The 14401-nt window shown below is 42.1% G+C and overlaps 1 protein-coding gene across 1 annotated transcript in view; it reads left to right on the top strand.

Moving 5' to 3' along the window:
* The window catches only part of LOC121269216 (chloride channel protein 2-like), a 611614-nt gene that overhangs the window by 313724 nt on the left and 283489 nt on the right, over positions 1-14401 (top strand). Inside the window, exon 6 of the mRNA XM_041173762.1 lies at positions 13748-13825. Within this exon, the coding sequence (XP_041029696.1) occupies positions 13748-13825 (78 nt within the window). The remainder of the gene's footprint in view (positions 1-13747; positions 13826-14401) is intronic.

The following is a 14401-nucleotide window of genomic DNA, read 5'->3' as shown; positions in this document are numbered from 1 at the left end:
ATTATGTAATGTCAATTTTGTGTGTTCCTGTAGAAGTGCAGCAGTGTTTTTTTGAAAAAAATGGTTCGGGTAAATAGAATATTGCAAAAGGATTATGTATATTAGACTCTATCATTGCAATACATGAATGTCCCTTATCTTTATGGATGTTTGACAATAGGTCTCCATGGAAGGTCAGTTAGCTCAGTTGGTTAGATGGCTACACTGCGATGCAGAATGATACCAATGATTCAGGTTCAATCCCTGTGCTGGCTGTGCTAGTTCATGGAGGCCTGCCTCCTTGCCATGCCCCATGCTTGTGGAATGGTTCCCCCTCAAGCTGCATAGAACCAATTGTCTCTCTCCCTAATGGCGAGAGATGCCTCTGGTTCTTGATGATCTATGGTTAATTATCTCTGTCTCATCACAGTCGAACCAGGAAGCACTTGATACTATAGGATTAAGCAGGTTATACAAGAGTAAGTGCCTTGATGCCTCCCAGTTTCTGAGAAATCGGTGCTCAGAAAAGTATATTTAGTACACTTACAGGCATACTGTAATGCTTTACTGATGAAATCTTCCAGCATATCCTCATCAGTAATATAACAGACTCAGAGATAATTGATTTTATGGAGTTCTGGAGAGTGGCAATAAGAATATTATTTCAATCTGTCAGAAAAGTGCTGAGCAGCATCAGCAATCAATTAATGGAGAAATTGTTTGAACTATATAAGTCCACATACATTGTTTGCAAATGTAATATAGCACATCTTTAAAATATGAGATCTGTGTGGCCGTGGCCTCTAATGATTTTACTTCTCTCGGGGTGGGGGGGAATCTTGGGGTGGGAGGCTTGGACCTCGGAGCAAGGTGTCAGACCTCAAGAGTGGGGTGGAGTGTTATAGAGGAGGGTTGGACCCTGGGGAAGGGGGGTTGGGGAAGGGGCGGTTCGGACTACGATGGGTGTATCAGACCTCGGAGGGGGGTGGGAGAACTGCTGGGTCAACCCTTGGGGGTTTTTATTGTGGAGTGAGTGCTTGGTCCTTGGAGGAGGAGGTGTGGCAGCTTTGCCGGACCTTCGGTGTAGGGTCAGCCCTTTGTGGGGGGGGCGCGGTCCTCATTTTGGGCAGGGGGAGAGGTGAGGTGGAGGGGAGTTGGACCTCAGGAGTGGATGGATGCCAAGGGGGCAGGTCAGTCCTCGATGGGTATTGGTTGGTCCTTGGTAGGTGTTGGTTGGAACCCAAACTGGGCATCGGTGAACAGATTAATGCTAAGCAAGTGCCACTTGATAGCACTGTTGATGACCCCTTCCACTACTTTACTGATGATTGAGAGTAGACTGATGGGGTGATAATTGGCTGAGTTGGATTTGTCCTGTTTTTTGTGGATGGGACATACTTGGCAATTTTCCACATAACTGCGTAGATGCTAGTGTTGTCGCTGTACTGGAATAGCTTGGCTAGGGGTGGAGCACAAGTCTTCAGTACTATTGCTGGAATATTTTCAGGGACCATAGCCTCTGCAGTATCCAGTGCCTTCAGCCATTTCTCGATTTCACGTGGAGTGAATTGAATTGGCTGAAGACTGGCATCTGGCATCTGTGATGGTGGGAACCTCCAGAGGAAGCCGAAATGGATCTTGCACTTGGCACTCTGGCTGAAGGTTGTTGCAAATACCAGCGTCCCCAGAGCATTACACTGGGTCCCTGGATACCTAGTCCAGTGACAATATGACACTGCTACCCCTCTCAATGATATATCAATGACTTAGACTTAAATGTTTGAGCATGATTATGAAATTTGCAGATGATATAAAAATTGACCATGTGGTAAATAGTAAGGAAGAAAGCTGTAAACTGCAGGAAGATATCAATTGACTGGTTAGGTGGGTGGGAAAGAGGCAAATGGAATTCAATCTTGACTGGTGTGAGGTAATGCATTTTGGGCAGTGCAACAAGACCAGAGAATACACAATAAATGGTAGGATACAGAGAACTACAGAGGAGCAGAGGGGCCTTGGAGTGCATGTTTATCATATCCCTGAAGGTAGCTTGACAGGTGCATAATGTGGTATTAAGGTATTCAGGGCTGATAGGGTTAATGTGAGGGCTGGAGAAACAGTAGCTCCCTCATGATGATGTAAGGGAGAGTCACATGACTAGGAGTCTAGAAGGAGTCTTAGATTGAGGAACACCTGTAGTCTTGTATATCTGTAAATAGTCACGTTATCCAATAAACCAGTTATTGTTCAGACATACCTATGTCTCTGCAACCGTTCCATTGGCCTCTCACGACCAACATGCAACAGATAAGGTCGTTGAGAAGGCACATGGGATACTTTATTTGTCAAGGCATTGAGTATAAGAGCAGGGAGATAATGCTAGAAATGTATAAAAAAAACTAGTTAGGCCACAGCCAGAGTGCTGCATACAGTTCTGGTCACTACATCCTAAAGGAAAGATGTGCTTACTCTAGAGGGGGCATAGAGCAGATTAGAAGGCTGTTACCTGGACTGGAAGTTTTAACCATGAGGAAAGGCTGGATAGGGTGGGAGTGTTTACTTTGGAACAGAGGAGGCTGAGGAGAGATTTAATTGAGATTTTTTTTAAATTTAATCATGGGATGTGGACGTTGCTGGCCAGACCAGCATTTATTGCCCATCCCTAATTGCCCTTGTATAAAATTATGAGGGGTCTAGAAAGGGTAGATAGAAAGGACCTATTTCCCCTAGCAGAGAGGTCAATCACCAGGAGGTATAGTAGAATTTGAGAAGAGTCAAAGAAAATTTTTTTTTACCCTTGTGATTGAGGGTCTGAGACTTACTACCTGAAAGGCTGATAGAAGCAGAAACTCTTATTGCATTTAAAAAATGCTTGAAGTGCTGTAACATACAGGGTTGCCACTAAGAGCTGGAATGTTGCATTAGACTGGATAGCTTTTTTTGGCGGGCACAGATGTTATGAGCTGATTGGTTTCCTTCTGTGCAGTACGTTTTCTGTTTTAAGCTCTTGACAGTGGATTGCTCCTCAGGAGATAGTTTTACTGAATGTTAAGGTAGTTTTACTGCCTGGAATCCTTTGTCTTTTTCCCCCCATTAAACCTGGCAATTCATGAGGAGTTTGAGAAACATTAACCAGTGTTCCACACCCCTAGAATATGAATCACAAGGGAAGAGGAGAGATAATGTAAGAACATATTAATTTCTACAGCAATCCGATTAAAATACTTGTGTAATATAGCTACTATAGTTATTAAGTTTGCATATTTTGATTTAGTCACATTAACTATCTGTAGAATATTAAAAATCTTTGCTCTGTGTTCATTTTCATTATAAATTCTTTTCCCTACATTTATAATAGAAACTGTCCATGTAAAAGTGTACATGCAGGACCCTTTATGCTGCAATAACATTGTCAACTGTTTCATCTTTTTTGTTACTTATGAGTACCAAGAGCTTGATCTAACTGCAAAATGTGACTAGAGTGCTCCATTTCCCAAAGTACAGGGGGCTGGAAATCAATGTACTACAGTATTTTTGTTGAGTTACGTACTTGGACCATGTGCTGTTTGGCAAGTGCTGCTGTTTGGTAGCCTTTGTTAATGTTTTCCATTTTCTTGTGCACTTGTTCCCAGGTCTTATGGCTAATGAGCACAGAATCAAGACCAGATCATAGGCCTGGGGCCTTGGCAGGGGCTAGGCTCGAGTCAGACCTGGCCGGGGAGGGGGTGGGGGATAGTTGGGCCTTTACCGTGGTGGGGCAGAGTCCATATGGATGTTGCGGGGGGGAAGAGTCCTGTGGGGAGTGTAGTCAGGGGATAGAGGGAGTTCCATGGCGGGGGGTGGTGGCATTCCTATGAAAAGGTAGTTGAGAGGTGGGGGTTCTGTGGGCGGTAATAGTCAGTGTGGGGGGTGGGAGTTCCCTGGGGTTCAGGTGCTGTTGGTGGAGTCCCGTGGGGGTTTGGACAAGTTTGTGCAGTAGTTACCCAGAAGCATAGAAGTGGTTTTAATTTTTCTAACTTTTTCTGGGTAAGTATTGATGTAATACAGTTGGAACCATCCGAAGTTTGCAATTTAAATTGTATTTTTGGATGGTTCTCAGTGCAGGACAATTGCTCAGGGAAAGCTTGCCTCGTAAACCTAATCAGGGAACTTCCAATGGGTGGGGGAGCAGGGGGGGTAGCGGTGCTCCCCAAGCATCTTTTGAGGTACCCCCAAAATACACTGCCCTGGAGCTCGGAGGTTCGAGTCCATCTCTTACCAACGATGCTGCAGCATTTTCCAGGGCAGGCCTTATACTTGTTGTTCATGGGCACTCATTTCCTATTTTCACAAACATTTTGTCTAGCTTTTTTTTTGCCAGTGAATGCTTTGCCCCATTGCAACACTTTATAAAAACCTTTTCTTTGTGTTCATCAGTACAACTTATATAAAGGCTTTCCACATTTACCTCCATATATGTGGCCACTTGCCTTTTAAGCTGCTGTTGTCATAATAATAGCTGATTTAGGTAGTGGACTCCAGTGTTAAATACTATACGGTACTTTGTATTCTATACGGGGCCACCTGACCTGGGGGTTGAAGGTCAGACATCACATGTTGGAGCCTGTCTTGATAGAGTTCAGACACCGCAGATGTGTTCACATCAGGAAAATGTGTTAGCAATAAAGTTAGCTCAGCTACAATGTCGACAGCCTGTATGCATCATTGAAACAAAAAACAAGACATGGTGTCAGAAGTAAACTAAACACAGCAATGGGGATTTTGAAACCACCGACAGCGCTCAGTTTGGAGGGCAATCTCCCCGAAAACAGGAGGAGACTCCGGCAGCGATTCAAGCTGTAACTCACAGCAACGAGCAGTGATTAAAAAAAAGACCCTCGAGTACATTCTTCCATCTTTCTTCACATAGCAGGGGAAGAAGCCCTAGAAATCTATAACACATTCACATTTGAAAGTGATGAAAAATGAAATGACTTGAAAGAAATAATGGAAAAATTCGAAGCCTACTGCAGTCCGAAGAAAAACATCATGTATGAAAGATACCAATTTTTTTACGTGCATGCAAGGTAGTAACAACATTAGTCAGTACGTAACTGAGCTGAGAAAATGAGCTAAGTCGTGTGAATTTGGAGAGCTTGAAGAATCACTCATCCAAGATGGTGAATCATTTGTGATGCCGCAAATTATTCTGAGAGAGCGGCCTTTTAGCGAAGTTGATCTCATGCTGGAGAAAGCAATAAATATCTGCAGAGCGGCAGAGACAACAAATGCCAGATTAAACAAATGACAGGAGATGATAAGCCGCACACGGTCAAGCAGTTAGATGCAGTTAAACGGAAATAGTCCTGGGTAAGAACAAATAGATAGCCTGAAGATAAAAAAAACTGCTATTAAAACATTTAAATGTAGCTGATGCGGAACAGAGCATTTACCAATTAGTTGTCCAGTCTGTGGAAAGCAGTGTAAAAACTGTGATAAGCTAAATCACTTCGCTAAGATGCGTAAGTTGTCATGAAGCTATTAATGTATATAATATTTTGGAAAATATTTTTCTTTCAAAATAGAGATTTAGTCATTGTTTATGTCTTAATTGGATTAAAGCCAGCTAGCCTAGGTGCTTTGATATGTACTAGTTTTGATATGTAATGGAGATAGCGTGCATTTGCATTTTTTGAATAGAGCATTCAAGAAGTGGGGGTGAAAACTTGACGCCTTTCTAACAACCACCAAGCAATATGTTTATATTACTAATAAAATTGGTGCAGTGAATGGCGTTTCATTGTTAAAAGGTAAAGTTCAAAGAGATTGTTGATACAATGAGAATTAACATGCGATGGGACTGGTAGGTATAACTTCAGTAGTTTATGGGTGTGCAGGCAGAGGCAATGTAAGATCAAAATGCAGCGGCAAGCCTCCAACTGGCTCTACAGTGAAAGGAACCTCATTTTGAATTCATAAGATGAAAATACTTTGCCTGGTGTTTGATCAAGTCTATGGGTAGCTGTTGCCTTAATGGAGATTAGTTTGGGAATTTGTTAAAAGTTATGATAGTAGTAATGTGTATCTATGTGTATATATTTTAACCTGTGTAATTAATAAAATGTTTCATTTAGTTTAATGTAAAACTTCAAGAACTAGCGGTCTGATTCCTGAATTTAGAGTTGCATGACAAACATAATGCTTAAAATTATTGGTTATGACAGTTGTTTAAAGTTTCCCTCTGGGATTTTTAAATAACTCCATTTTACCAACTGCATCAGTCATAACAAAATCGAAGAAAGTGCACGATTGCCGATGATGACACAGACACTGAAACTTTTCGTTGGTGCAGTAACAACAAATTCCAAAGAAGGCAAATGACAGGTTGATTTAAAAATTGCCAACATGATGGTGAATTTCAAGCTTGACACATGTGCACAAGCAAATATCATTCCCATAAGCCTGTATTGTAAGATAAGCAAAGAAAAACAGCTAACTAAAACAAAAGTGAAGCTGTCCAGTTATACAGGTGAAAAAAATTGCAGTAAGAAGGCAAGAGCACACTTAAAGTAACTACAAAAAACAGTCTCAAGCACTTCCATTCATGGTGGTGAAAACTGATGCAAAACACATTCTTGGAATCAGAGTTTGTGAAAATCTGAAGCTAATCAAGAGAATAATGACTATCACCACTGATGACATCCTGAGCGAGTATAAAGATGTGTTCCAGGGAAATGGCTGCCTAAAAGGAGAACACACCATCAGGATTGACAAAACTGTGACACCCAAAATACACCCACCCAGGAAAATACCAGTAATGCTGAGAGATGAAATGAAAGCGGCGTTAGACAGAATGGACAAACTTCACATCATCAAGAAAATCAGATGGGAATCTGCGAGCCTGTCTGGATCCCAGAGACCTAAACCAGGCGACACAAAGACAGCATTACCAGCTGCCCTCAGTAGAGGAGATCATGTGTAACTAGCTGATGTAAAATACTATTCAGCCTTGGATGTGAGTTCAGGCTTCTGGCTGGTCAAGCTGGATAAACGCAGCTCCTACTGCTGCACCTTCAATGCACCATATAGGTGATACAGATTTTTATGCTTATCTTTTGGTATTAATTCAGCTCCAGAGGTGTTCCATGGAAGTGAAGCAGCTGTTTGATGGGTTAGAGAGTGTGGGAACCTATATCAACAATGTGCTGGTCGAGGGAGCCTCATGAGAAGAGCACAACCACAGACTGAGGCAGGTGCTGGCCAGAGCTAGAGAAAAGGAGCCTCAAGTTGAAGGAGGAAAAGTGCAAAATAGGTTTTCATTAAATCAGGTGCTTGGGACATGCCTAACAAGTGAGGGGCTGAAGCTGGACCAGAGTAAAATCGAAGCAGTCATGAACATGCCACCCCAAAAGTGTAAGAAAGACTTGGAGAGGTTTTTGGGAATGGTGACCTATCTTGGGAAATTCATTCCGAACATGTCAGACCTGACAGCACCTCTCAAAGAGCTTCTACAAAATGATGTGGAATGGCACTGGGAACAAAATCACCGGGAAGCCTTGACCAGTCTGAAGAGAGCACTGACCAGGTACCAGTGTTAAAGTATTAAGATACAGTCAGTCAGTCAAGATCTCAGATCTCAGTGGACACTTCAAAGACTGGCCTGGGAGCTGTCCTCTTATAAAATGAGGCACCAGTGGCATATGCTTCTAAGGCAATGACAGAAACACAGTAGCACTATGCCTAAATAGAGAAAGAAATGCTAGCAATTGTGTTTCGCCTAGAACGCTTCCACCAGTTTGTCTATGGCAGAGATATAGAGGTAGAGTCTGATCATTTGGAAGCTATACTTAAAAAGCCCCTGAACTGTGCACCACCTAGAATCCAAAGATTACTAATGTATCTGTAGAAGTACCAGGTCAGAGTTAAATACAAACCGGGCAAGGAAGTGTACAACGCAGAGACTCTGTCACGTATGTATCTACCCATCACGGAGGAAGAGGATAAAGAAATGGAAGCACAGGTTCACATGCTGACAAAGAACTTATCTGTGACTATAACCAAGTGGATAAGATCAGGGAAGCGACCAAAAACGACACCACCCTGAGAAAACTGCAGCAGATTGTGCAAGCCCACACATAGTAGTGGAGGCCCATCTGCTGTACAAGAGTACTGGAACTTTCACAAGGAATACTTTTCAAGGGAGAAAAGATCATAATTCATGCAACACTGAGGAAAGAAATGCTGCAGAGCATACATGAAAGTCACCTCGGCATAGAAACATGCAGGAGATGAGCTTAAGATATAATGCATCGGCCTAGAATGGGGGGAAAATTAGTGAAATAGTGAATGTGTGTGCACTGTGCCAAAAGTACAGTAAATCATAACAAAAAGAACCACTTCAACCACACAGTGTTCCATAGAGGCCCTGGCAGAAAATTGGAGAGGACTTGTTCACATTTGACAACATTGAGTACCTATGAGCAGTAGATTACCACTCAAAGATTTTTGAGTCTGTGCTGCTGGGAAATGATAGTAAGAGCAGCACTGTAATCATTCAAAATCAATTTTTGCTCGTCACAGCATACCTGAAGTGCTCATCTAAGATAACGGTCCACAATTCTCAGGCACTGAGTTTCGCAAATTTGCACAGGACTGGAAGTTTTGCCAAACTACACCAAGTCCCAAATATCCACAATCCAACAGAATGGTGGAACGTACCATGCAGACCTTAAAACACCTGTTGAAGGTGGCAAAGGCAGGTGGAAGAGACTGCTGCCTGGCTGTGTTGGATTTCAGGAATACTCCAATGGAGGACATTGGATCATCTCAAGCGCAGCTCCGGTTGGGGAGAAGACTAAGAACTAAGCTTTCAACTGTGAGCTACAGTGTGCAGGACCTGCTCAAACTGAGACAGCAAAATCAGAAGTAGTACTTTGATCTCTGCCCGACCTCTGCCTGACCTGAATATGGGAGAGAGAGTGAGGATTCAGCAAGAAGGGATCTGGAATCCTGCTGTTTCACAGGAATCACAGGGGAACCAAGGTCTTACATAATGCAGACTCCAGATGGACAACAGAACAGGAGAAACGAGAAATTCTTACAGAAAGCAAATGAAACATAACCCTTCCCTGAAAGTGTAGCTGAAGATCAAAAACCAGAATGCACCAGTGAAGCAACAGATAACCAGACAAAGCCCGAGAGTCCTGAAAACTATCCCAGGAGTGATAGTGACACAGAGCTGGAAAAGGCTTCTTGTCCTTCAAAATTATCTCTGTCATCATTCAGAACATCCAGTGGAAGAATGGGGAAAAAAACCACAGAGATATAGAGATGAGTAAAAGACAAAACAGACTGATCAAAACAGAATGAGAAAGAATAGATAAGAGACTTTGTGTACTTGAGTTGTATAAAAGTTTTTTCTTTTTAAAAAAGGCGGTGTCATAATACTAGCTTATTGTGGTTATGGACTCCAGTACTAGATATTATACGGTATTCTGTACAATTATACAGGGTCACCTGACCTGGGAATTAAAGGTCAAATCCCACATGTTGGAGCCTGTCCTTGTTCAGGCATTGCAGATATGTGTTCATGTTAGGAAAATGTGGTATCAATTAAGTTAGCTCAGCTGCAATGTTGACGGCCTGTGTGCATCATTAAAAAAAGAAAGAAACACAACAGCTGCTTCCTTTTTATTCTTTCCACGGTAAAATGTGAGCTGCTGAAGTATGGTTTCCTGTGATGAACTCCCAGCGCCAGGCCCAACTGAGCTAGGAGCTGGCATGCATAAAGCTATATTGACCAATCATGAAAACTCATTGCAAGCTGATGGCCTACATCAGCAATGTGTAAGCTTCAATCTGCTAAACTTGTAGAATTTCTGGCCGTAGGGAATTTTGTCAGATTACAAATTCATGATTAGTCTAAATGCTAGCAAATACTAAGCTTAAGTGGTGGCTCATCATGAGATTTCATTGAGTTCCAAAGGCTGGCTTATGGTAAACTTACAGCGTTGGTGCATACTTAGTGTTTTAACCTCATCACAAGCCTTTTCTTTGTGAAACCAATATTATACCTATTACTGAACGAATCCAGCAAATATCTTAGTGCAATCATCCTCAATAGGAAGCCAAAATTGTTGCATAATTGTTTAATGATATTTATAAATCATTTTGACTAGGAATACTGTGAAGTTTCATTGTGGAATTGTGTGATAGATGTTAAGAGCTATTATTAGATACAGGATTTCTTCTCCAATGTTCTACTTGCCAATTTTCATCACTACGAAAATCAATGAGCCAGAACCATTTCTGAATAAGTTACTGCAGGAAAGTGTTTTTCCAAGTTATTTTAATGCTCAAGCTGAAACGATTACAGGAACTCAATCACCTGGGTAAATACTTTGAAGAAGCTCTGCTGTTATGAAAAAGGGTCCAATTTTAACTCTCTGCAAGTGAATGGGTTTTGAGTGAGTTAATATCATGCCCAAAATGTTTGGAAGTTCATTTTGTCGGGATAGGGAGCAAAGTTGTTTGGCATTTACATTCACAAGTGATGCATTTCAGCAACCGCACCTTGCATTATTCAGTGCCTTCAGCATAGGAAAATATCCCAAGGTGCTTTTGGAGACATAATCAGACACAAAATGGATGTCAAAATGAAAAAGGAGATATAGAGAGGGGTGGGTGGCTTAGAGGTGGATCTTATGAAGGGTCTTAGGAGTACAGGAAAGTAGAGAGGCAAATGGGTTTACACAGGGATTCCAGAGCCTGGATAGCTTAAGATATGTTGTCAAAAGTAGGTGGAAGGAGAAGAGTGAGGATAAGAATCAGTCAAGGGAATGGAGTAATCTGGGATGGAAGAGGTCTAAATCTGGAGAAGATTGCAGAGATGAGATAGGATTTAAAATTAAAATAATGGATTCCAGCAGGGATAGCAGTACTTCACGTGAGAGAGCTTATGGACTGCAGATTTTTGGTTGAGCTGAAGTTTATAGAAGGTGGAGATTAGGAGGCTGCCAGGAGAGCATTGGAATAGTCAAGTCTGGAAGTGACAAAGGTGTAGATGAGGGCTTCAGCATTAGTTAAGCTGAGACGGGTGGAGGCAAGCAGTGTTGCCGAGGTGGAAGCATGCATGCCTTGTGATGGAGAGGACATGGGTAGGAAACCCTACTCAATGTCATAGAGGACATTCAGATTGTGAACCATCTGGTTCAACCTGAAGCAGTTGCTGGTGAGAGGGATTGAATCAGTGGAAAGGGCATGGAACTTCCCAGTGTTTAACTGGAGGAAATATGCAGTTCAGTTAAGTATGAATTTTGGCAAGAAATCTGAAACATCAAAGGAATGGACTGATTGAGAAAGATGGTAGAAAGGTAGAAGTGGGTGCTGTCTGCACTTATGTAGAATCTGCCCAATGTCTTTGGATGATGTTGCAAAGGGCAGCATATAGGTGAGGGAGGGAGGGAGGAATGGGCCGAGCATGATTCCTTGGGAGATTCCAGTGTTAACAGTGCAGGGCTGGGAAGAGGAATAATTTCTGAAGATACTCTGCATATGATCAGGTAAGTGAGAGTGGAACCAAGTGAGGGCAACCCCATTGAATCAGGGAACCAGGAGAGGCTTGTAAGAAGATAATGTGGTTGACCATATGGAAGACTGTAGAAACATCAACAAAGACAAAAAGTGATAAAACTGACTAACAGAGGATATGTTTCATGATGTTGACCACTGCTATGGCACGTGCAGAAACAGAAACCTGATTGGGCAGATTCAAAACTTAGAGTTGCGGGGAAGGTGGGCACAGATTTGGGATTTGACAGTATATTTTTAAGGACTGGAAGTGGGAAGTGAGGTTGGAGATAGAGTGCTAGTTTGCAAGGATAGTTGGGTAGAGGATTTTTTTTTCGAGGAAATGAGTAATTATGGTAATGAAACAGATGGGACAGTAACTGAGAAGGAACCAATTACAATGTCACCTGGCAGGGAGACCATGCAGGGAAGTTGACTTGATGACTGTTTAGTAGGAATTGGGTAAAGGAAGTAGAAATAGTTATGGATAACGTTAATTCAGTGAAAGCATGAGGGAGATGAGAGAGAGAGACTAGAGAAATATGTGTGGGCTCAGGGCTAGGACAAGAGAACTGAGAAAGAGGAAGAAGCAGCAGATGATCTTAATCTTGGTAACAAAGAAGTCCTCACACTTTTTGGCCATGAGGTTATAGGGTGCAAGGGAGAGGGGTTTATGGAGATGGTTGTGAAGAAAAGGAGCCAGTGTTTGTTGGATGTCCAGAATAATTCTGGAGTAGTGTGATTGTGTTCTCTGCTTAATAACTTATACACAAATATTCTTCTTAATTCGTTCATGAATGTGAGCGTTGCTATCAAAACCAGCATTTATTACCCATCCATAATTGCCCTTAAGAAGGTTGTGGTGAGCCACTGGATGAGTACAACTGCAACAGAACTTAAGAAACTCAAGCAGATTCAGGCAAAGTATCCTGCTCGTTTGGCATCCCATCCGCCATCTTAATCAGGCTCTCTGATCCAGCACAGAAGCACAGTGGCAGCAGAGTGTATTATCTACAGGATGCACTGCAGTAACTCACTAAAGCTCTTTCCAAACCTATGACCTCTAACATGCAAATGGCCAAGGGCAGCAGATGCATGGGAACACCACCACCACCTGCCAGTTCTTCTCCAAGATTCGCTGGATCTGGACTTGGAACTCTACAGTCGCTCCTTCATTGTTTTAGGGTCAGATCCTGGAACTTACTTCCTAACGGAACTTTGGGTGTTCCTACACCAAATGGACTGCAGTGATTCAAGAAGGTGGCTCACCAGAACCCCCTCAAGGGCAGTTAGGGATGGGCAACAAATGCTTGCACAGCCAGCAATGCCCACATCAAAATAAAAAGTATCATCAGTGAACATCCCCATTTCTGACCTTATATTTTGGAGGGATGGTCATTGATGAAGCAGTAGAAGACGTTTGGGCCTAGGATACTACGCTGAGGAACACCTGCAGCAATTGTTCTAGAGCTGAGATGATTTGCCTCCAAAAACCACAAATATCTTTATTTGTGCTAGGTGTGATTCCAACCAGTGCCATTTTCTCCTGATTCCCATTGATTTCAGTTTTACTAGGGCTCCTTGCTGCCACACTCAGTCAAATGCTGCCTCAGTGTCAAGGACAGTCACTCTCAGCTAACCTCTCAAATTCAGTTATTTTGTCCATGTTTGGACCAAGGCTGTAATGAGGTCAAGAGCCGAGTGGTCCTAGTGGAGTTTATTGACTGTTCTTTCATGAAGACAGCAGTCAATTAAAATAAAGGGTTTAGAGAGACAAATGCGTCCTAACTGCACTTGTGAAAGAATGGATATTATATTCAAAGAAGTGTACATTTCTAATATTAAGACCTTTCATGCCAAGTAATGAGCATGATGTATTTTTCAATGTATAAATTTGACACAAATCTAAAATGCCATGACAATATACTTCATACAGCATTTTTAAATTAAAAATCCCTCCAGTAATTGTGATATTTTATTTATTAGGATTGTGGTTGTTAATTATAGAGACCTGAATACTGTATTGAAGAAATTGCCTCAAGCTGCACTAACATCTTGACTTTCCTGTTCATTAGCTTGTGATGTGGCATCAGCTTTTAGTGTGGCTGCAAATGACATAACACCTTCTTGATATTTCCTTTCATAATTTTTCATTTTTGACCTTTGCTTATAGACTCGATCCTACTCATATCTCGCTTTTTTTTCTTCTTTTAATCTACAGGGACCTTTTGTTCACATTGCAAGTATGTGTGCTGCATTGCTGAGTAAATTCATGTCACTGTTTGGTGGGATTTATGAGGTAAGATTTCTTACATATTTAGAAGTATTGATTGAAGCAAGACAAGTCACGGTCTGTTTTATTTGCATCCGTTGTGCACTCTTGCTTCTGCATGTGCTTCTTTGTTTTCCACTTATCTCTCCTAGAACTTCTGCAATTGTAAATCTTTTGAAACCTAAACGAATGTCTTTAGGGCCGGAAAGGAGGAAGAAGAATTTGGCAGATGGCAGGAGGAGCTACTTATAAAATAGGGAACCATCATAACAGCATGTCATAGAGCCGGAGCACCTTGAGAGCTGACCAGAGCATGGGTATATAAAGGAAGTTATGGTGAACCTTTATAAAACACTGGTTCAGTCTCAACTGGAGTATTAACCTGGATTTGCACCGAGTTGAGATTACTCGGGAGCCCTTTAAAAAGGCAGTGGATCTCGATTCCGGGATTTCCAACCCCATTCCCAGGTTGTCTGATTTTTGGGAGTGCCTTTTAATGGGTATGGGCTGGTTTTTGCCAAATGCCTGCATTTGGCACTCCCGACCTGGTCAGTTCCATTGCGGGGATAGGCGTCTCCTACTTCTCTGCAATTTTCATTGTGT

Source organism: Carcharodon carcharias, chromosome 2 (assembly GCF_017639515.1).
Source record: "Carcharodon carcharias isolate sCarCar2 chromosome 2, sCarCar2.pri, whole genome shotgun sequence".
NCBI lineage: Eukaryota > Metazoa > Chordata > Chondrichthyes > Lamniformes > Lamnidae > Carcharodon > Carcharodon carcharias.
This window is presented reverse-complemented; position numbering and strand designations above follow the sequence as displayed.